The 24,892-nt window shown below is 41.1% G+C and overlaps 1 protein-coding gene across 1 annotated transcript in view; it reads left to right on the top strand.

Moving 5' to 3' along the window:
* Window positions 1-2,604, top strand: part of STK32A (serine/threonine kinase 32A) — a 574,428-nt gene extending 571,824 nt beyond the window's left edge. Inside the window, exons 9-10 of the mRNA XM_078650656.1 lie at window positions 1,720-1,784; window positions 2,514-2,604. Of these exons, the coding sequence (XP_078506782.1) occupies window positions 1,720-1,784; window positions 2,514-2,604 (156 nt within the window). The remainder of the gene's footprint in view (window positions 1-1,719; window positions 1,785-2,513) is intronic.
* Window positions 2,605-24,892: the final 22,288 nt, after the last annotated feature.

Genomic DNA, 24,892 nt, shown 5'->3' with positions numbered 1-24,892 from the left:
CTGTTTACGCGTGGGATGTGTTTGAGTGGGAGTTCTGTGGAGCGGAGCTGTCTGAGTGGTTGGTGGAACGAGATGAAACTGTCTAGGTAGGTGGGGCCTAAGTTGTGTAGTGCCTTCAATGTGTATATGAGGAGTTTGAAGAGAGTGCATTTGTGTATTGGGAGCCAGTGGAGCTGCCTGAAGTGTGATGAGAGTTATGTGTGGGAGGTTGAGGATTAGTCTGGGGTCCGAGTTATGGATGGTTTGTAGTCTTCTAATGAGTTGCTTGTCGATCCCAGTGTAGAGATTGTTTCATAGTCTACCTTGCTGGTGACTACAGAGTGAGTGACTGTTTTTCTTGTGTTGTTTGGGAGCCATTTGAAAATCTTCCTCAGCATCTTCAGAGTCTGAAATCAGGATGCTGTGATGGCGTTGACTTGTGCGATCACGTTCAGTTTGCTGACCATGATTATCCCAAGGTTCCTGGCATGGTTTCTGGGTGCAGGTCTGAGTTCAGCCAGCCACCAGTTGGATTCCCATGGTGAGGTGTTTTTGCAGATGATCAGTACTTCTGTCTTGCCAGTGTTGAGTGTGAGACAGTTTGCTTTCATTCAGTTAGAGACTTCGGTCATGCAGGCAGTGAACTTGTTTCTTGTGCTGGGGTCTTTTCTGAGAGGGAGAATATGAGTTATGTTGTCTTTATAAGAAAGATTGTTGATGTTGTGTGAGCAGATGACTTTATACAGGGGAATCATGACTATGTTGAAGAGGTTGGAGCTGGGCGATGAACCTCAAGGCACTTCGCAGATGAGTTTGTGGACTTCCAAGGAGTAAGGTGCTAGGCTGATAGCTTGTGTTCTCTCTGTTAAAAAGGAGCACATCCAGCTGAGAATGGGTCCAAGGATTCCAGTCTCATGCAGGTGCCTGATGAGGATGGGGTGTAAGACTGTGTCAAGTGCTGCAATGAAGTCCAGGAGAATGAAGGCTGCAGTGCCTCCTCTGTTAAGGATCATGTAGATGTTGCAGTGGCAGTAATGAGTACTGTTTCTGTACTGTAGTTGGGCCTGAATCCAGACTGCATGGCATCAAAGAGCTGGTGGTTGCTGAGGTGATCGCTGAGGTGTCGCTTGATTAGTTTCCTAAAGACCGTACCAGATATGGTAGGAGGGAGATGGTTGATTAGTTTTTCTAAGACCGTTGCCAAATATGATGGTAGAGAGATGGATCTGTAGCTGGAAAGCATGGCTGGGTCAGCAGATGGGTTCTTGAGCAGGGACAAGACGGCGGTATGTTACCAAGTGTACAGGAATGCGGCTTAGTCAATGGAAGTGTTGAAGATGGGTGTTAGTCTTTCGTTGACCATTAGGAGTCTTGATAAATGCGTGGTGCGGGTCAAGGATCAAACATATATATACACTTCTTGTGTGTCTGTTATAGGTACTTTCAATTAGACCAAGTTTAAGTTATTGATGACAAAGACATGCACACATTTTAGTCAGGGAGGCTTTGGATATCTAGGTTTGAACTCATTGGTGGATTCATTTAAGAATTGCCCATGATAAATTAGGTCCCAGCAATCTGTTTATTGTACAGTCTGCAATAGATAGACCCCTCAAAGCTCATGACACACACATGTGGCCCTTGGGGCTAACAATTTTACTGTGTTCTAAGGTACATTGCTCCTGATTAACTGCATTAATGTACTTGTTTTGATGTCTCCCTTTGATGTGTACCTTGAAGAATGGCCACCTCCAGGAGCATCTCGACTGCGTGGAAAAAGAATTTGTGGTTTTCAACAGGGAAAAGTAAGTAATGAAATTTGCGCTTACTTGGACAGGCTGAGGAGCACTGAAGTTAAATAGTCAACCATCAGGAATCCTTTTGTGAATTTGTGGCCGGTGTGAAGGTGGTATTTTTGGCTGTAAAAATATGTTTATGGCTGAGCATATCATTATGAATAGGCCTCAGTGTTTCTGCAACATCTCTGGAAATATTCACTGGTGAAGTGAACATTTGACAAACGTCATTTCCTTGTTATTTGGTTACTTACATTTTTTTGTGTAACGCTGATCATGATGTATACCTGTTTGTTCAGCTGTGTAGGTGCTTTGACACAGACTGGCTTGTGCATCAGGAATGAACTTTAGGTTACATTTTCATTGAGTAGAGCAAATGTAGTGCTTTGACAATATATCTACGACAGCTGGATTCTAGACTGACCATAATTAATTCAGATATAATAGAACAGGAACTCCTCTATATGCGAGACAGCGTTGTTAATAAATTGTGTCGACAATAACAGTGGATGAAATTTTGCTTGAGTGTCTATCTGATTGTGAGTTTACTCTCAAATCAGGCAAATCATGGTACCATTAGAGAATATAGTACAAAATATTTTGTAAAATCTTTCCCTTTTCCCAAAGGATTCTTGAAACGCCAATCTAGCAATACATTTTACCCAAATACAGCATAGATCATTATTATTGTTCAAATTATATTTCCAATTTTACACCTGTTTTTTTCTTCTCCTCCAGGACAAAGGTAGAACTCAATGACATTCAGGAGAGTCTCACAATATCACAAACCAAAGAGAAAGATGAAGATGGGAAAAATAACAATCTCTGAAGTCAACTGTGAATAATTACTGTTTTTTTAATTTGTATGTTTGGTCACTTTTTATATAGCTAATACGCTGTCTGTATCCAATAACTAGACCTATGTGAGTCTAAGCGGAAAAACACAGTAAACGATCAGCACAGTTGAGTTCTGAGTTTCAAAGCCGCTGTGACAAAGGCTACAGATTCGCTCATTTTGGGTTTAGGACAGATTCTGGGAAACTGCAGGAAAATCCACCTGTGGTTAAATTCAGCGTTATTTGCCAGTATGACATCAGTCAATCAAATTAGTTGCTTTGGTCGAATTTCATATTCTCACTTTTGGGCTATTCAGCTAATAAACACAGAAACTATCAACACAATGTGTTGATTCAACCCACAAGTCTTCGTTGGTCCTTAACTTGGATCCAATTGTTTGGAGGTTCATGAGCAGGCCAGGTTATAGGGAAGTGATATGTTTTCATTGACCAAAGAACAGGCAAAGGGAGAACCGGAAGATCATAACCATGCAGGATCAATCATTTTGATCTGTCTTAGGCCTCAAAGTTGTTCACAGATTTGGAACATTGCACATAGATTACTTTCTCGTAAATGTAACACTTACATGCAAGCTGGTGGAAAAGTACAAAATAACATTTCACGTGGCAGAAAATTGCCACACTTAGCACTTTTGGGATCACTTACATATTCTTTTTATGTTTATTTATTTATTTGTTTTATTACATTGGCACACCCCAAAGTTATTCCTTGTTGTGTTTGTGGGTCGTTTGTCAATGTTTAGATTGAATCATGTATTTCTCCATACCTGCTGTCTTCCAGGTTATCACATGAGATGCCTCTCAGCTGGTGCGAAATGCTATTGACTACATGACATTTGCCATGAAATAATATGATTTTTTTTATCTGCTTTCTTATCCATTTACTGGCTTCCTACCTTGTCCAGACTTGTGTTGGCTTTAAATCACTGTGCTCGACACATAAATGTATTTGGGAATGTGCAAGAAAACTGGTTAATATAGTCAGGGTAGGCTGCGATGCTCAGGAGAAATAAACCCTCTGGAAGGCTCAAATCATTGACTTGATGATCATTACTAGCAGTGCAGACACCTTTTCTACACTAGACTAATGTGCTCCTTCACGTTCTAATAAATGTCGTCACTAAAATCCCTCATTCTTAGCCAGGTAATTAAGCTTTTTGGCATTCTTTTTAGTACACGAAACCAAACATACTAGCCCTGTATTTAATTATTTTCTGTACATTAAACTTTTTGGAAAAATGCGTTTTTCATGAAAACTGCATTAAAATAAACCAATAATGCAAACACATGCATAAATGGCAGTTTTGTAAACACAGTGTTTAGATTTATCTAGGTCCTCTGTACAATGGACATTCTATCCATAATAGGTAACCACAAACTGAACATCCCTGTTGCAGTCAGATAGCCATTGTTAAATAGACTCTGAATAGAGCAGCTGCCCAACCCTTCAGTTTAAAATTTCTAGTTTCTTGTCTATCCCGGACACCGTGATCTTTGATTTCACAGAAAATCAGACTGTGATTTTTTTTAAATCGAATATTTGTGCTTTTTACGAAAATAGTGTGCCACAAAATAATTTATGACCCATGCTGCAATTTCCTGGAGGGTCTGTGGTCCAACAAAGCAATCCAGAGATTCTGGCAACATTTACAAACCACACTGCCTTTGGCTTTATGGTTTATTCTCAAGTCAGCAGTACACATCAATGATATTACTCACGATAGTAAAGTCAGCAGTAGCACAGTTTCAATTGAGACCATACATCGATTGGAAAAGCACATTTTGATTGCTAGTAGTTTTGGCTTTATTTGATGGACTTGTAAGATGCTTGGTAAAAATGAATACACGCAGTTACATTTATTTATGAAATTAATGTATGCAGATTGGTCAGTGGTAAATGTGTAGGGACAAAGAAAGAGTATTGTAATTACCATAGTATGTTAGACTCGGATGGGCCGTATGCCAAGAGTGCCATGTGTACAGAGCATCCTGTTTTGGGTTTCTTCTGTGATTTGATATAAATTTGTCTAGTTTTTTTATCTTTTTATTTTCACAAGACAGTGCTATAAATATATCTTGTGAGTTCAGCTTACGAAGCAGTTCATGAGCTGAAATTTGAACCAAAAAGTGAGTCTCACTGGTCAAGGCATAGTTTGCTCCATTAGCAAACTTAAAGGTCGAGAACCAGCTCCTTCTGTACGCAAACTTAATTGTGAAAACACATTTCCCGAGGCCATCTAGGGTCTAATTGAACGTACCCCAAAATCACGTTGAAGTGGAGCAGATCACAGATTTGTAAAAAAATCATTTCTTCCCCCAAAAGTGAAATAAAATTAGGATGCAAAGATTAACCCACGAAACTTTACTTTTAAGGCTTTGGATTTGTGAATCAGTTTGTGAACCATTTCTGGTTTAGAAGCACACATCCAAATAAAAAAATAAAAAACTTGTAGACAAGGAGTTTCAACTACACCAGTGTGATCCTTGAAAAAGAGCACATGGAGGCTTGGTATTCTATGTGGTTGAAGGCTATGCCAGACACACACCATCTGCCAGGAAAAGTTGAAGGTAAAAACTTGCTGGATTTATTGTCAGTGAGACTTGGTGCATAGTGGCTAAAGAATACATATTGTGCCTAAAGACGTCTAGATATAGAGGAAGACTGTGCCGAGCAAGCTCTCATGTTGGGTGGAGTAGGCTCAGGTCAATTCCTAGTTGATCTTTTTGAGTGAGGTACTGAGCATTACACAAGGCTGTTGGCCATGTCCTTATGATAAGCGCTGAGTGAAGGGTGTTGATTACTCTTCCAGTTCCAAGTGGGTACAGCCACAGGAACATACACTGTACATATTACCACAAAAATAACACAATGACTCAACAATAGCAACATAACAATAGAACAGTGGAAACACACAAGTATACAACACAAAAGCTGCACACAAATTATTAATAAAGTATAAAAATACAGCTGGACCAGTGTTGGACCTGGCCCTGTCTGCAAGGACACCCCCAAACTTTTTGCCTACTTACCTCCAATTTTCGCTGGTTTTCGTTTTTGTTGACCTTTAGACTCTGTGCACTTTACCACTGCTAACTAGTGCTAAAGTGCTTGTAGTCACTCCAGTAAACCTGGTTTGTTTAGCATATACCTAATTGGCATATTTAATTTACATATAATTCCCTTGTAGGGTGGTATGCCGTATACCCAGGGCTTGTAATGTAAATGCTACCAGTCGGCCTGCAGCATTTATTGTGCCACCCACTTAAGTAGCCCTGCAAAACATGTCCCAAGCCTGCTATTGCAGCCTGAATGCAGTGTCACTCTGCCATGTCGCCTTGGCATTTAATCCCCCTTGTCAAACCTTAAACTCCCCTTTTATTATATATGCATCACTCTAAGGTAGGCCATAGGTAGCCCATAGTGCAAGGTGTTGTGTAATTAAATGGGTGGACATGCAGTTTTAAGTTTTACAAGTCCTGGTGGTGAAAAACTCCCAAATTTGTGTTTTCACTACTATGAGGGCTAATCCTCCCATAGGATAACAAGAGGGATTGCCTAATACATTTAATAAGCTGTAATTCCTAATTGAGAGGATGTGGATATATCCTGTTTGGTATCTATGAAATTGTAATGATAATCCTCTGTAATGGTTAAATCAGATTTTTCATCACAATTTTAAAAATGCCAATTTAGAAAGTTTTTCAGGTAATGGTGCCTAAAAGGGATTTATTTTTCGCAAAGAAGTTTGATACAATTTATCATTTGTTTCAAATGTCTCACAATGACATCACAAATCAATTACAACAATGCATGTATCAATTTGTAAAATGAAATGAATTCCATTAGCTAGGTGTACGAAGAATTGGGGGTGCAAAACGAAGTCCTGACACAACATTGATAACAGGTGTTACAATTATTATGAATGAAAGTTAGCTAGTCATCAATGTATAAATGCCCGCTTCCTGTAACAGCACATCTAGAGTCTATCCTATATATAGGAACTAGATTTCTTAAATTAATTTTAATGTCTAAAATGAAATTGGGTTAGGCCTTGATGTTTCGGTCTCTGTTGTAAATAATCTGCAAGACCATCTTCAGGACACCCACTTTGTTTCACGATTCAAGACCCCAAATCATCGAGTCCAGAATCATAATGATATTGTTATTTTCTTCTAAAGTAGGAAGGAGACTTCTGGATTATAGATTATTTAACCTCCTATTTAAGAATGTAGAAGAGGTAGAACTTAATGACGCACAAGACCGCTGATAGATGCCGCAGTTACAGATTAGAAAATAATTAAGTTCCACCTCTTCTACATTCTTTTATGGAAGGTTAAATAATCTATAATCCAAAAGTAATTTTCATGTCGTCCGGTCTCAATGTTCTCAGTCCTGTGTTTTTCAGTTTTTAAATAACTGTCACCAAGTGTGTGAGTTCAGGTGGTTTAATACCCCATAACTAGAACTCCAAGAACACAGCATGTAAAATGAAATCCCAGCACTGCAATATGGTGTCCTGGTGACACAGAGATGAGTGGCAACTCTAATGCCTATGCATGCGAATTACTACCACTTTTGGTGCTAAGGGAAGCGACCTTTCCCTTGGTAATGGGGGGAGACCAATTTTTGGCTGCAGGGGTTTTCAGATACTTCATTGTTTGTTAACCCATCAACATAGATAAGAGTGCCTTTACGAATCACACTGCCCCTTGCAGATAACCAGTGCTGGTTGTGCAGTCCTCCTTCCAACATATCTGTGGTTCTATAGTTAGCGTGGGTAGTGAACTCTGCTCCTTTCACGGAGGTTGTGGAGTTTTTCGCACTCTGCGCACCGCGGAGCGAAGTTTTTTGCCCGCTTGCCAACAGTAAATTGGCGAGCGCAAGAAAGGAAAATCAAACGCTAGACTGCTTCCCAGCGAGATTTCTCAACACGGGCGGTTGCGGATGGTCACCACCGCTCGCGTTGAGAAACCTGTTCGAGTTGAGGAAGCTGCAGCTTGAGTAGAACTGTTACTTGAGTGGCAGAAAGAAGCTGTGCCCTCTTGCACTGTGCATGATGCCATTTGCACTGATTTTACAGCGCAGCACTGACACACGGCGCTAAAAATCAGCACGAAAGGCACGAGGTAATGCACTCCGCCGCTCAGGGAACTCTGCGTAGTTTGGTGGAATTTTTTGTCACTTTGCGGATTTCCACGTGGTGGAACCCTGCGAACTCTGCCCAGGCCTATTCTAGAGTTCTATTTGAAGGGTGTTTCATCGATGATGATGATGCTAGGATTTTCAGTGCTACAGGCAAAATAGTTTTTTCGCTTTATGATATTGCTTATAGCCTAGGTAATGAGAAAACGTTTGTAGAAATTTTGATGTAATTTAGCACCACCACTGGGTGGTATTCTAATGCTTCCTTGCTTCTCCTTAAAGGGGCCATGCATTTAACGGTGTCTCAATTGGTCCCATAACATCAGACATCATCATTCTATGGAACATTCTGGAATGCCTATTGTTGGTGATTGTTAGGGATGCACGAGAGGGTAAAGAGAAACGATTTTCCCTTCTGGGAAGGCATCTCTGAAGAAGAGCAGCAGGTCTGTGCCTGACAGCAGTGGGGCTCAAGCACTCCTCTTGGGCCTCATCTGGAGTGTCTCATCCTAACGAACCTCTGTGACAACAGGTGATCGCGAGAGCAGGAGAGTAAAATAGAGCACTCACCAGGCAAACTAGCTAAACCAGCTAAAGCCTTCCGCTTTGACAGTGGCGGCATTGTAAATAATTTAGTGGCGTTTTGGTGGCTGTCAGGCCTGGCAATATTTTGAAAGCGTTCTTCATAAAAGCGAAGTGGCAGCTCCAGGTAGCTGGCAGTGAAACCGAAGCCATCTGCCGGGCAGCGGAGCAGATGAATGAATAATACAGACCCGCGCTCCGTGTGCGGGATGAAAGGGGAACCCTCGGAGGAGCACACACGCAGTGAGTAGCTGCGTTAAATACATTCAGCCTCGTGCACGAATGAAGCATCCCCTGCTTGGTCCACTTGAGCTTAGCCAGTAGGATAACTCAGTGGATCAACGAACCTGCTTCAGCAATATGTCTGCTTTATGCAGAGCGCAGGTGTGAATATTCATGATGGCCGATCCAGTGTCAACTGGACTGCGGTGGTGAGCACGAGACAGGTGCGTCACGAACGGGTGACGTGGGGCTAATTGCCCTGAGCCCGCTCCAGGAAGGCATTTGAGAGAAGATTAAATGTGCGCAGCAAAATCGTGATAACAATGTCTAACCAGGACTTTGTTATTTCAGTGTCAGGGGTAGAAATGCTTTGCAGGAGTCTGTCAAGTCCATTTGTAGTGGAGGAGAGGGGAATGAGGGGCGATGGGTCTTGCTGAAAAAGAGAAATACTGCAAGATAAGCGGGTGAAAAATGCAGTGCGTAATCTTCTCATCTTAAACAAATACTGACATTTGGCTTTTGTGTGGCAAAATAATTTCCGTGGTGACATACGTAGATAGGAGTGGAGTATATTGAGAAGAAGGAAAGCGGAAAGGGGGAAGAGGTTGTTTTGCAAGGCTAGGAAGAATAGAACAGCACATATTTTATTTGCCATGCGCAAATAAAAGGACCGACGCAGCACCACTTTGAAGTCGAAACAAATAGAAATGAAGAAATATACATCAAGGGTACATTACTGTTATTTCACGCAACTGGGCGCAGCAAGGGAACTTGAAAGGTAGAGAGCAGAAATATTCCATACTTTACAAAGATATGGAGCATTTCTGCTCTCTCTTTGCACTGTGGGTTGCCTGGAGGCAAAGCAGGCACCCTTGCAGGGTGTCTGGGTTATGGGCAGGATTATTACTGTGCAGGAAGGAATCCTTTCCTACGCAAAAATAATCTTTACAGGCATAGTCCTCTTTCTATATGTGTTCCAAAATGCAGCACAACTGGAAAGAGAAGAACCAAGAAGAAATAAATATGAATCTGTATTTACTAAACCACACAAAGTGCCTTTGCATGACATAGTAGATGTCAAAAATGATTTTGCGTCAGGCTGCACCACAAAAGATATGCAATCCGTCGCAAAAGCATAGTAACTCTGGGCCATAATGCTTCATGCTGGTCCACCTATTTCTAAGCACAATTGTATTGCTTTTTTGTACAAGGTATAGGTTAGTACAATAATTCACATACTGTAGATACCTGGGTGAATGTGCAAATCTGATATTTGAATCCTGGCAGATCTTCTCAGCCTTTAATACATTCAAGATTGATAACATTCCTGTGTTAGGCTTCCCTACCAAAATGTTTTGTTTTGCACCCACCAAAGCCTGTAACAATACTGGCAAGAAATGTAGGGCCGGATTCTCAAAGGTAAACTTACTTTTTTGTGTGAGTTTACACTTGCTCTAGTAAAGTACTACTGGTTTGGTATTCACAGACTACGAGTGTGATGTTACAACTAGTGAAAATACGAATAATAAAATTATACTTGTAGTTTGTGAATACAGGAGCCTGATACATTAAAGCAAACTTACACTTTTGTGTAAATTTACACATGTTGTAGTAACTTTACTTCTATTTTGATATTCACAAACTATGAGTGTAATGTTAACATTAGTAAAATGGCTAGTAGTAACTTTACGCTTGTAGTTTGTTAATACCAAAACAGTAGTAAAGTTACTACAGCAAGTGTAAATGTATGCTAAAGTGTAAGTTTACCTTTGTGAATCAGGCCCCTAGTCATTATGTTGTAATGGGCTTCATTCACTACTTAACTGTAACATTTGCATTTGTGATAGGAAAAGATACTCTCAGTACTGCCCTTTTTATCCAACTGCACTTTACGTTGTAGAACTATACAAAACTAAATGTACACTTCCCACAGTAGTAGCGCCCTTATTACTTACTGGTAATCTTCATTACTCTTAATCTAACTCGTCCTCATTTTAGTAATTACCGCAACCATTCTTAAGGACAGGAAACAAAACAGGAATGTTTTTATTAACCTCACCCATCGTCATCTGGGTTCTATAAATAATTTAGCATTTCTCCAGTGATTTCTATTATCCTAAGGTCTGTCAAAGGCCTGGCCCTAGGAATGGTGGACCGGGTGTAATGACTGGGATGGGGAAGGAGTTGGATTATAAGTAATGAAAATTACTGGTAAGTCGACTGGGCATTTCCTCTACATTCTTTGTCCAAGTCATTTCTTAGTGAGGTATACCAAAGCCATGTGGCCTTTGATGAAAACCAAAACATTATTACCAAATAATACAAAAGCAAATATGAATAGTCTCTAAGAGACAAATGAATGGGACTCACTCATGAGGAATTACCCTTTATTTGCGAGCTCTATTGATCTATATTGTGTCTCCTGATATGTATAAGACCATAGAAATTCACAAAAAATTGCCCCCTGGGCACATGCTTCTTTATTGGCCAGTGACAATATATGGATAAAAAGCACTCTCAAATAACGGGTTATTTCCTAAACTGAGTCCTTTTCCTTTGTCTCTTTTATACTAGTCATGTTAGCTTTTGGCTTTTTTTACATCTAGATAGGGAGGACACAAATGTTGATGCCTCTTCTGCCCTCACTCCCTTTGACCCCCCTCGGCATTAGGAAATCAGGTCTGTTTGTTTGTAGATACCAAAAGAATAGAACAACAAATCATTTAATTGCAATTAAAGAATGATAATAAATCAAATGTAATAAGGGGAAGAATTGAAAATTACAACATTGCTTACTCCAACATACCAAAACCAAATATTTTTTGTTCAGTCTACACATTCTGAAGATTATAATATCATATGAATGTGTGTTCTGAAGCCCAAGCACCAGCCCTGCAAATCTTTTGCTATGAAACATTCTCGAAGTCTGCTCAAGAGGATGTGACACTTGGTGAGATGCCCTGGCTCTTTCCTCAGTGCAGATTCTTCCAGATTCAAATAGGCAAACAATTCAGTGTCCTTAAGCTACTGACTGAAAATCATTTTTGCAGACTTCTTACCTTTTCCAGGAAGACCAAAGTTAACAAAGGTAACAAGTTTTCTTGAACTTGCTGGATCTGGTAAGAAAAACAGATAGAGAATACAGAAAACTGGAAGGATGTTATCCTGAGAAAAATGCCATTTAGAACTCACCTTTAGTAGGAAAGTAGAATCCGTTTTCAAGACTACAGCATTATCCAGAAAAATTAGGAAAGAAGGATGACATAAACGAACTTAGAGTTCTGCCAACCTCTGCGATGTAGTAATTCCCACCAAAAGGCACAAATAGAAAAAATAAAAATAAGATACACTGTGTCCAAAGGCTCAAAAAGAAAGGACCATAAAGACAACAAGACTAGCAGAAAATGCTAAGGAGGAATAGAAGAACAACAGATAGGTTGAGAAGTAGGGCACCTCTTAAACATTCTATAGGCTAAAACAATTTCCTTCATTGACTTTTCAAACTCATTAAGAGCATTAATTATACAATGATGTAACTTATTTGTGCATAGCAATAGGTTATTGTCAAAACCATCCATCAAGAATTGATGAATTGAACAATTAGGAAAATACACAGAAGACAGATTGCACAAAGAACACCAACCAAAAATCAAAAGTAACCCAATGTCTAGAGTAATATTTGAGAGTAGAAGGTCTCCTAGAACCTCTGGCCACTTACACGAATTGTGGAGACAACCATTGTCTCAGGAGATATAACCTTCCAACCTCCAAAACTACAGGGTGAGTTTTGGAGAATACAGAGAGCTGTTCATATTAAAAGGAGAAGAAAAGTGTGGAAGAACCCAAAGAAGCTGAGGTGCCATTCCTTTAGGTTGTGGAACCATGTTCTTCAGGACCAAAAATAAAGCAATAAAGTCATATGAAGTTTCTCCTCCTGAATCTTTTACAACAGCCTCTAGACTGATGGAGAGAGTGAAAACCCAAACACTACTTTCTTTGGTGATTAAAGACCAAGTGTATCCACTCTCCTTGCTCCCCGTTGTGGAAAACTGAAGCTGAACCTCAGGAGAAAGTCATTCACCGTGGAAGCAAAGAGGTGTATTAATAGGGTCCCAAACCTCCTGCATACCTTCTGGAAGGTTGATCTGGACAGTGTGAGAACTTGAAAGGAGGCAAACACTGTGCTTAAGTGATCAATCACCACATTGTCCAGACCCGTGGTGTGCACTGCCGCTATTGAGGGTAGATGTTTCTCTGCTCGAAGACTCCCCAAACAAGCTAGCTGTTTGGGGCTGTGAGCTCGTGCTGCCTTGATGATTGATATAGGCTCACTGACACCATGTTGTCAGACCATATTAACGCATTGGATGGTGATGATGATGAGATAGACAAGAGGTCTGAACACTACTGACATGTCCATTCAATTTAAAGGCTTTTCTGCTTCTGCTGGATTCCATTTGGATTGCACAGTCAGATTTCCCAGAGTGACACCCCAGCCAACAGCACTGGCATTTGTCGCTGTGACTTGAGGTGGGTCTGGATTCTGTTGAACTCCCCTTCAAAGGTGTATGAAATCAAGCACCAACGAACAGCAGATTCGATGCCTTGTATTACTAGAATTATCTTCTCAAAGGCCTATGAAGCTGGTGAACAATATTTGTGAAGATCCCGAAGTAATGGCCCGAGGTGAAGCCTCGTCTACTGAACTGTGAACACACAAACTGCTATTTAAGCCTAGATATCCATCTACGTTTAGGCTGCTGCTCACAGCAGAGATAGGAGACATCTCAAGAGAGTCTGAAGCTGAGTTGCCCTCCCCACGGGATTAAACCCCCCACCCTGCTGAGAGATGAGCCTTGATCCAATGGTGATGAGATCTTTTGATCATTCCAGATGACACCTGCGCAAGTTTATGAGAAACACTTGGTGACTTAGGATAGGTGTAGATCATTTTAAATGAGAAGTCTAGTCCTGAACAGTCAGTGCCTGAACAAACCAATGACCCAGGTGTGGAAAAATTGAGATTTCCAAAGAGGAAGGTGTGCAATCAGAGGAGCTACCACTTTTGTTATGAAGGTAGTCGGAAGGGGGGAACTCTGAATTGCCAATGTTGTCCCTGGACACAAACTCTCCGATATTTTTTATTAGACCTGGATGCTGGCCATCAAATCTAGTGTTACAAAAAAAGTGATCCCCTTTGAATCAATGGGATTTTCATTTTAAGGGTTTCCATTTGAAAGGAATCTTTATTACATGTTCAATTCCTTCAAATCTAAGGCAATCTGAAAATTCCTCTAGAAAAACAATGGAGGATATGACTTTCCTCTTCTCTCTTTCTTGCACCAAAATGAAAGCCTTTTTCAATCAAGTGATTGAATTTCATGGCCCAAGGCCCTCTGTTTTTATCATTTCAGTAAGGGTATAGGAAGTGCATTTGAGGAGTGATTAATGTTAACTGACACCCCCTTTGAAAAACGTTCTGTACCTTTCATCTGAGGTTACCTTTTCCCAAGCCCCCAGGATGTAATGGATCAATGCAAGTTTGAACATAATAAGGGAGCTTAGTCTAGTGTATAGGGGCTAGGTAGGAAAAGTATCTGCCCTCCAGTGCGAGATTTTCTTATCCGTAGGACAGTAATCAAAGCCTTGTCACTTGATCTTAGAAGTCTAACTGGGCGATGATGGGTGAACCTTGAAGATAGATAGCTGAGTACTTTCCCAGTCAAAGAATTATGGGTTAGACAGCACATTTTAAAAACAATCATTTACTAAATTGGTAGCCAATGTAAGGAGTGTAGAAAGGGGGCAGAAGCCACCTCAGGTGGAAGGTTGCAAATGAGACGGGCTGTGGTGGTTTGGACAACTTGCAGCTTAGATTACAACACCTCATTCGACGTTAAAATGCAGTTTTTGATTTTCAACAAGGTTACGTTTTTTGTAGGCTTCTAGGGTGGGAATTGGCAATCCAGGATGACTCTCCCGTTCTGTTTCTTTATCCAGAGTGGGCAGCCTTGATATCAATCTAGAAACCTGATGTCAGATCGCTTGGAGAATCAAAGGCCTAGCCTGAGAAAATACAAATATTGTATCCATATAATGTGCATGACATGACTGGATTTTTCTGAGTTTAGGTAGGCTTTCAGAAAAGACCGGTCAGCCTGGCAGGAGTTTGATACATATTATTATAGACCACTACTTGGTTCCATTGCAAAGATGCTTGGCAAAGCACTTTATTTATTAAAAAAGGGGGCCACGTTTATTTCTCTCCAGGTCTGTGAAATACACCCATTCGCATCAATACAGATCAAAGGAGACCATTTTTTAACTTTACTTCTGCACCACAGCAAGACTGTTACCCAGATCATTTTACAAATCCTTCTCACGTTGAATAAGCAGAAATTTGTCAGAAGACATATCCTGACATTTGATCTATGTACACACAGCAAATGTGACAAGAAAGCACAAAACCTAAAGGCATCTTTATTGCTCATTGACATTCTGAACTCCAACATAATTATTTCTGGGGGTGCTGCAGCACCCTCCACACCCTAGCTTCCAGCGCCTATGCCTTAGAATTGCAAAACTAAATCTAGAATAAGTCTGAGAGCCCATTCAATGTCAAATCACTTGATAATTTGGGTGATTTTAATATGTGCAGATTTGTCTCACCCAGCATTTGGGATTGTTAGATTTCCATTGTTCACATTTGTTCATTTTCAGGATCTCAGAAGGAAAATTTAATATGCGGATGTCATTCTACTCTGTACTTGAATTTCTAGCCTTTGAATATCAATGCTGAGTTTCATTCATTGACATTGTATCAGAAATATTGTATATTTGTTAGTGGTCAGCTAAACCCTGGAAGCCATGGTCAAGTCTTTGAACATTGTGTTAGATTGAACTTGGAGTAAGTAATTATTTGAACAGATTAGATGTGCTTTTTTACTGGGGATTTCATTGTCAACACTGTGGTATCAGGTCCCATCATCTTTGCAATTAATCTAGGAGCAGGCAAGAAAGGCCATGAATTGGAGAGTTTGTGGACTATTAAAATGAAAGCCAATGGCTCTGTTGAATTTGACATAATTGTGTCATAGTTATGCCCATTTTCATGGACAGGGCCCCACTGATTGAGGATATACACTATGTTAGTGCGGTCCGCTCCTAATGGCATACCCACAGAGGCAAAATGAATAAGAATGAGTAGCTTTTGACAATATAGTTTTCACAACAGCTAGAGGGAGCACATTATACATTTGTGAATTTTTTGATGCAGGTGGTGGTGTAGCCTCTTCGGAAAAAGGATCCTGAAATGAATGCAGATTAGTTCTGTCTGTATGGCATTTTGACCAACATCTCTGCTGCGGCCCCACATTCATGTTGGTTGTAATTCCTATTGTGTAATACCACTGTCAAATGCAAACTTCACTGATCAGTTTTTGTTCAGCATTGGTGGTTGGAACTGTGATGCCCTTACCTTGGGCTTACCTTCAGGATGAGAGGATCCCAGAAAAAAACCTGCTGTTTACCTTACCAGATCCATTGAAAAATCTAACACTACAATAACATACAGTAATGCTATATTTTATATTAGACTACTTTATATTTAAAGTTTTTTTTAGCAGTTTCAAACAATGTCCATACTGGTCTGCTTTGCTTGTCATTTGTCCCAACTCCTTCATTGTTCAGAGTTAGTAGTTTCCAGTTTGAGATCAACATATCTGTTTAGTTGTAGGTGCCTTTACCATAACTACTGTTTGTCCTAAAGTTACTGCAGCCAGTGCTTTAAATTGACAGTTATTTCTAGTAGGAGAGTACAGGTATGCAAGTCATAGGAGATTCAAAGTGCGTATAAGAATAAAAACATTAGTATTTGGTTGGAAAGAACATGGAAGGGTTAATTTCTTGGGCATGATGGTCCACAAAGTGTCGCGTTATGATCTGCCACTTGGCAGTATTTCTAACTATTTTCTGTGAATTTGATCTCTGTGTCTGGTAGCAAAATGTAATCTTTAGCTGCTCTCTTTAGATGATCATCTTAGGAATTCTGCAAGGAAATTAGCAGTAAAATTTTCCATGAACAAGTGGAGATTAAAATGATGAAACCATTTAAATATAAAATGAAATGTTTGCAAAAAAAGTATCCATCCCAAAACCGCTGACTCCACTGTTGTCTGACACATCTGATTATGGTCCGAGTCTAGATTCACTATTACTTTGTTGAATCTGCCACATCATGGATTGTCCATGTTGAACCCTACAACACTTTCACTGCAATGGCTCGAACAGAGAACACACGGTGTGCAAATGTAATATCCTTATCTTTATAAAGGGCTATGATCTTGTCATGGGGATTACTGCAAAGAAAGACATTATTGACAGATGTCAAGTCACCAAGGCCAGCTGAGCCCGCCATCATTGTCTGAAATGTGTTTCACTTATACACAAATATATCTGTGTGTTTGTTTTTATCAATGTAAAGAACACTCTGTACCATTTTTTAGAATCAAAATAAAAGAAACTTTATTTATATCAGATTATTGCCTCCTTCCTAATTTGATTGCATGTGTATTAAAGAAATTCTTAGGTCTGGTGAAGAAAAGGAAGATTACATTTTAATTCGTAGACTACAAGATCGACTATTCACAGATAAAACATTATTGATAAGGAATAGATAAATGAAGTGTGAAGAGCAGTTGTACAATACTGAGGACGCTAACTAGTAGGGACCCACTTTAAGATGTTTAGATAACAAAGATGCCACATGTGCACGATGATGTAACTATAAAAACCTGTGCATTCCTCACTGAAGATGAAAAATAAGTATCCATCGTATACCACATGTGTACCTTATAAGTAAACCAAAGTATGTAAGTTGTCATGCTTGTATATCCTAAAAAATGATAGTATAAGCAGTTACCTTTGCACTTATTAAAGATAACCATGAAAGATTTAACATTTTGCCTGGTAGGAAAAACTAAATATTAGGCAACTATTGCACTTGATCAGAAAGAGGTAGGCTTAGTGCACCGCGTAGTTAGATCACTTTTGCTGAATAGTAATATAATGTAATCTGTATTTTGAAACGGTTGGGTGCTCCTGCAGGTAACGTATCCGTCCATATACGTTTATAAAATACAATGAAATAGTGCACACATCAACAGTGAGTGCATCCCTGCGGTTGGGCACACCTTTGGTTCTTCATGGAAGACTCAGTATAATACGTTTACTCGTTGCTTAAGTTAATTTATTTTTCAACATTTGTAATCTGATTCCATTCAATATTATTCTTTCATATTCAATGTGTTTATCAGACCATCCATATTCTTGACTTGGTACTTGTACATAGAATTTTAACCACTCCGATGCATTTCGGGCTTTTTAGCCCTTTCTCAAGGAGCTCTAGAAACGTAAATAAACCAAATTGCCCATCATTTCAAAATTCACAAGAATAATCATTACAGTATAAGCATTAACATGCTAAACAAATAGGGGGATGCATTCACATCTTAGTGCCTGGTAAGTGATGTATGTTCAAGTGCACAAATACGATCAGTGTGATGTGCTCAATACCATAGTGTTGTGAGTCATGCACCGCGATAAACGGTGGGTATGCTTACATGAGTCGGCTTGAATCAATTCGCCAACTGAAAAGGAAAGTAGGGAACCGTGGTTAGTAAAGACTATCCTCGGGGGTTTGAGCTTAACGGAAAAGTAGCTTCGAGCAGGACGCCGACTTACATGCAAGTAACCAGAACTACCAAACAAGAAGATACAAGGATGGTATTAGTATCTAAATTCTCCACGCAAAGTGTAGCCTACAAAAAGATTATTTTGAAACACTGGCGAATTTTAACATCAGAACCTGAGTTCAACAATATATTTAAAAATCCACCTATATTCGCTTACTCCAGGAACAACAACCTCAAAGAAATCCTCTCAAAAGAACCTAACAGTCAGATTGAATCTAAAGGAACCCGACCGTGTCTAAATTGCAACAGTTGCAACAATGTAATGAAGGGCAAAACTATTAGCCACCCCATGAAGGGGCACAGTATCAAATTGAATGTTAACGCTACCTGCGACTCATCTAATTTAATCTACCTCCTTAAATGCCCATGTGGCAAAATCTACATTGGGAAGACTGAAATAAAAATAAAAACACGATTGAATGAACATAAATCGAACATTCGTACCAAAAACGACAAATCTAGCATTGCAATGCATTTCTGGGAACACAAACACAGCATTGCTCAACTCAAATTCCTGGTACTAGAAATCATCGAGAAAAAAGAGGGCAAAGACAACAAAAAAGCACTACTCCAACGAGAAATCAACTGGATATACCGCCTTCAGGCCATGAAGCCCTTTGGGCTTAATGACAGGACTGAATTTAGTTGTTTTTTATAAACCACCAGAATGGTGGGAACCTAATACATAATGCTTTTCAGCGGCCAATAATGATACATTTTTACATTATCCTGTATCGTATCATGATGTATATACATGTGATTTGGATGTCTATCTCACTCAATATGGCCGCACTATTGTTCACCCGTTTCGGTAGCCCGTTTTCTATTATCACTACCCACACGAGAACCAATCTACGCCTCTTCTGGGTCGGTGTTTATAATCTCACCGCCCGGCTAACGTCCTTGAACTCCAGGGAAGTAAGCAACGCGGCGCGCTGCAAACCTGTTCCTGCTACCCGTTTGCAACGAACCCTCCGACAACTTGCATGTAAGTCGGCATCCTGCCCGAAGCTACTTTTCCATTAAGCTCAAACTCGAGAGGATAGTCTTTACTAACCATGGTTCCCTACTTTCTGTTTCAGTTGGCGAATTGATTCAAGCCGACTCATGTAAGCATACCCACCGTTTATCGCGGTGCATGACTCACGACACTATGGTATTGAGCACATCACACTGATCGTATTTGTGCACTTGAACATACATCACTTACCAGGCACTAAGATGTGAATGCATCCCCCTATTTGTTTACCATGTTAATGCATATACTGTAATGATTATTCTTGTGAATTTTGAAATGATGGGCAATTTGGTTTATTTACGTTTCTAGAGCTCCTTGAGAAAGGGCTAAATAGCCCGAAATGCATCGGAGTGGTTAAAATTCTATGTACAAGTACCAAGTATCAAGAATATGGATGGTCTGATAAACACATTGAATATGAAAGAATAATATTGAATGGAATCAGATTACAAATGTTGAAAAATAAATGAACTTAAGCAACGACTAAACATATTATATTGAGTCTTCTATGAAGAACCAAAGGTGTGCCCCACCGCAGGGATGCACTCACTGTTGATGTGTGCACTATTTCATTGAACTATTTCACTTGCGCATCCCATGATGAAACACTGTATACCTAAGTATCTACATGTATTTTCTAGACACTGGACGGGGGCCGATTTCGATGGTGGTCGAACCGCAACTGCCGGCTCGCCAGTTGCGGTCCGACTGCAATCTGCTGCTGCAGTCCGACCGACACATGTTATGTTATGTTATGTTAAAAAGAACTTGTAAAGCGCACTTACACCATAGGTTTCTTGGCGCTGTTCGTACATTAGCTGCTGCCCGGGTCCTATTTAACAAGCTTGTGCAAAAAGCCAGGTTTTCAAGGCCTTTCTAAATCCCAGTAGGCTATCGCAGTTCCTGACTGAGAGTGGGAATGAATTCCAAAGCTTAGGAGCCAAAAAGGCAAACCTGCGCCCGCCTTGTCGTTTTAATTTAATTGATGGAGTAGACAGCAGATGAAGATGGGCGGAGCGGAGATTGAGTGTGGGGGCATGTCTAGTGATTAGGCTGTTGAGAAATTTAGAGCTAGTACAGTGCAGAGCCTTAAAGATTATGCATCCCGACTTAAAGGCAGTACGTTGTGCTATAGGTAGCCAATGTAGGCTGCGCAATAGCATCCTGGCAGACTGCCATCTCGGCTGCCTGTAAATCAATCTCGCCACCTGATTTTGAATTATTTGAAGGCGATTGACCAGGCCCAAAGGGAGGCCGGTATACAGAGAATTGGAGAAATCGAGACGGGAGAGCACCAGCGCTATCACCACCTGGATCAGAGCTTAATGAGACAGCAGGTAAGCGATCTTTCTTATTTTGCATAGTTGGAACAAAGAAGAAGAGACCACTGTGCCCACATGACCCCTCAAAGAGAGATCAGAATCTATGGTCACCCCGAGACTTTTCACCGAGGAGGACGGAACGGGAGGAGGGCCTAGGATGCCCAGCCAGAAATAAGGTCCCCAACAAATGAGGCTCTTCCCAGGGAGCACCAATTCGGTTTTCCCGGGATTGAGCTTCAGTTGGTTCTGATCCATCCAACCTTGGATATGTAGCATTGTGGCTTGAAATTCAGCAGCTGCATTTTGGAGATCCAATTTAAAAACCAACTGTAGATCGTCCGCATAGTTAAATACTGTTGTATTCCTGGTCTTGAGTGAGTGAATCAGGGGGCGGATATACAGGTTGAATAACAGTGGGGACAGGGATGAGCCCCACATTACAATGTGTGGGTCGGAGGCAGCAGGCGGAGATAAAATCTGACGTTTTCCTATGGACTCAAGGAGCCCGTCAGTGCATCGGAAACCCTTCATAATCCCTTAATGACGGCATCTCTTCCGCTAGGATTATGATGTTAGTTTCCGACAGCCATTCTATGTCGGCCCTTCTGACATAGAAAAGCTGTTGGAAAGCGACACTGGGGCCCCTCAGCAGGGCCCCCTTCCCTCCTGGCCTTCTGCTCTGGGGGCTGGAGGGCACCAATGGTACCCCCTAAACATCCCTGCACCGTGTGGCAAGCACAGCGAAGTGCCTGCCACATGGTACAAGGATGTTTGAAAACATCAATTTTTCAATGGAAGCTTGTGCTGTGGGACTTTTCCGCCGGCCGCAAAAGCTTCCATTGGAAAATGGGTGTTTCCAACCGCAGCTAAATACTTCGGTTGGAACCGCCGACCTAATGTCGGGCGGCACATTGTAATAAGCCCCTGTGTGACTGATAATGCCAAAAATCTAGGGAGCCCTTCTCCTTCTGATAAGAAAAGGATATCCAAGCAGCATTTTTTGTGCATTTGTTTCTGAATGTATGTATACCACAAGTGAGGAAACCAGTTAGTCAAAAAATCCAGCTGTGTATGTTCAGGAGAGAGGTGTTGCTATGTAAGCAATTACATTTGTGCCTATCAGGATGTATGCTATAAAAGTAAGTTTGAGCCACATTTTTTGTTCACCATTGTTTTAGAGGATAGGAATGATGTCCACCACAATTTACTTGCTAGAAGAAAAGATATGATAATTTTCAGAAACTATGACAATCTTCCACACGTGAACATTTAGAGGGAGGTGAAAACACACATGGAAAGAAAATAAAAGTTAGAGGAGTGATCTGCGATTTGGGAGGTAAAATGCTGTGCAAAACATTCTAAGTTATACATGTAGGCAAAGAAATGGTTGGACATTTTGAGGTTCTGTAATTCTCGAGTCTGACTCCATTTTGTTCTGTGCCACCATTTTGTGTTGCCCTCACGTAGGCCTGTAAAGGTAACCTGGTGAACGAAGTGGCCTGGCCTTCTTAGTTCATGTATACATTAACTAGGTTTCTTTTTGACTCTGAAATGAACTGTAAGAAACTGACCTCTTCACCTGAAACTGACCTCGCAAAGCCAATTTCCCTGATCGATCTTTATCTGAGATTGCCAATCAATGTTCAGGACATCGTTAACTTTTTAGTTTCCTTGCACATGCTTTATCTTGTTCAGCATCTGTTACTGTTTCTTTTTTTATGTTTCTTCATTACATGGGTTATGCTTTCAATTATAGGTTTGTCCGGCTAGTAGAGATTGAATTTGGGACATTCCTAATAATTAACTTTTGGGTTGGGATACTGTAAATTGAGTTTTTGCTATGTGATACTTTGTTTGAAAACGTATCTTAATGGCTAGAATTTTGTGCAGTGGGTGTACATTTATAATGTGAATATTGGATATAAAATGAGACGTCTCGCCTTAGTAAAATGAGCAGTCTCCTGAGAATTTACACCGTGATGTATTTCTAGGATCACTGTTACTAGCTGCAGCTAATAAACTTGGTCTCTGACGCCATTCAGAAGTATTCTGTGTCTTTGAATACCAAGACAGGTGAACTCGAAGATCTTAGGCGTGTCCCTGACGCCGCTGGGTTAAACCCCGGTTCTTCAACTGGCGCCCAACATGGGGCGACTTCAGCGGTACTGGTCCAAGCCCGAAGAATGTGAGGAGCCCCGTGAGGAAATTCTGGAGGACGGCCGCCACTTTATTGACCCCTGCATGTCGACGTGGACCGAAGGTTTTTTTCTGCGAGGCTTCCCCTTTCCGACGGCTGCGAAGGACTGCTGCCCTGACTGTCGCCCTGTAGTGGACCCTCTTGTGATGATTTGTAAGGCGAGACGTTTGACAGTCTTCTGGTGCCGTGACAGACATTTTGGTTAAGTATAAGTGGGTCGCCCCCACGACTTTGTTTTGTTTCTTGGTTTTGATTCGGCCATTGCAATAGTCGAAGCCGAGAGGTCCGCATATTTACGAGTGTATCATTTTTGATAACCCCTTGAAGTTTGAAGCAAGACTAGCGAGCTAAAGATGCCTGGTTTTGGCAAAATTAGGAAATGGTTTTGTTGTAGTTGTAATAAGGATTCCCAATTGGAGGACTCGAGTTCCGATACCTCCGGTTGGAACTTCAACTTATGAGCTCTATTCAAAGCATGGTGTGGGTCCCATTACCTTTAATGAAGTATGGGTCCGTTATACAAGGAAAGATGGTGTTTTACGATGGCCCCAACATGGTAGTTTTGAATCAGATGTTTTAGATAACCTAGAAGTTGCGCTATTTAAGAAGAAAGCCCGGCCGGCGATGTTTGACTCTTTCCGCCTTTGGCGTAAGGAAGCCAAACAGCGAGAAATTAAGCAAGCTAAGAGAGATAGGAAGGAAAGGAATATGTCGGTAATGCAAGCTGCTAGGCAGTTTAAGGAAGATGAGGAAGATCGTGCGATTGAAGTGTTAGATAGACAACATTGCATGGCCATTGACAAATGTTACCCAGCTTTGCCACCTCCCCTTTCAGATGTGACTGAAGACCCTGAAAAGGATGCTTTGATGTCACATTTACTGAGATTACCACACCTTTATGTGCAGGGTGCTACTGCACCTCCGTTACCTCCAGTTGTTGCATCCCTTGTTGTCGTTCAACCCCCTGCTGTTGTTCAGCCATTTGTTGCTTCACAAGTGGTTCTTCCTCCCGCGCGCAGCCCCCTCCAGGGCCGCCAGCTTTGTCACCAGCCTTGCCTCAAACTCCTTTGCCTTACACTCCTTTATCTTCGACTTCTCTTATTTCTGTCCCTACATCTCTCTTGCATCAAAACACTTTGTCTCCTGTCCTCATGTCAACTTCTTCTCCTTCTGCTCGGCAACGAATGACTGAGACTGTCACTAGTCTTTTGTCTCCTTTCTTTGGGTCACTGAATATGACCCCTGTTTCTGAACGTAAGCAGAGACGTAGTCAGCTTCCTGGTCCCGAAGAGCGGGCAGTGTTAGATCTCCTTGCTCGTAGATGGTTTCATATGCCTCCAAGTACGGTCCACAAGTGGTTATGGATATCTTCCTACAGTGGGAGGCACCAAAACAAAGGTATGTTATTGATGTCATGTGTACCTTCCTTCGTCAGGAGTGGGAAGATAATGAGTTGGGTTCAATTCCACTGGAATTGATTAATGTTCAGTCTGAATTTGCTAAAGGAACAATAATGGGTTCCGATGTTGAGGAAGCGGTAGAGACACTACTCACTTTTAGGTCTAGACTTCCACCTCAGTCATTGTTCGAACCTAACCCTTCTGTTAGGAGAAAAGTGAAGCAGTATCCTATGAGAGAGGTTCCCCCTGTATGGAAAGAGGCATTTGTGGCTGATGCCGCTCATGGTATTGCGGCTGCACCGGCTCATTTTCAGCGAGTGTGGGTGCATGTCCCTTGGAAGAGAGCTGAGGTCCTGGCTCTTAAGCAGACCTTGCCTGACCCCCGTAAAAATCCTGCCGGTTATTACAAGGAATTGTCTCAGACAGTTGATGCGTGTGTTATGAATTTAGCTGACATAGATATGTTGATGGGTAATGTAGTTCCTCGACCCTTGTGGGCGAAGATCCGTCATGAGGATCACGCGCCAGAGTTAGGAGATACGTGGGTTAATATTACTGCTGCAGATGGTCGGCAGGTAGGAGGTGCCAAACCTGAACCCTTAGTTGCAGAACTACCTGGTAGGA

This window comes from Lissotriton helveticus, chromosome 7 (genome assembly GCF_964261635.1).
Source record: "Lissotriton helveticus chromosome 7, aLisHel1.1, whole genome shotgun sequence".
NCBI classification, from domain to species: Eukaryota; Metazoa; Chordata; class Amphibia; order Caudata; family Salamandridae; genus Lissotriton; species Lissotriton helveticus.
The sequence above is the reverse complement of the archived record's forward strand: the minus strand, read 5'-3'. Positions and strand labels throughout refer to the sequence as shown.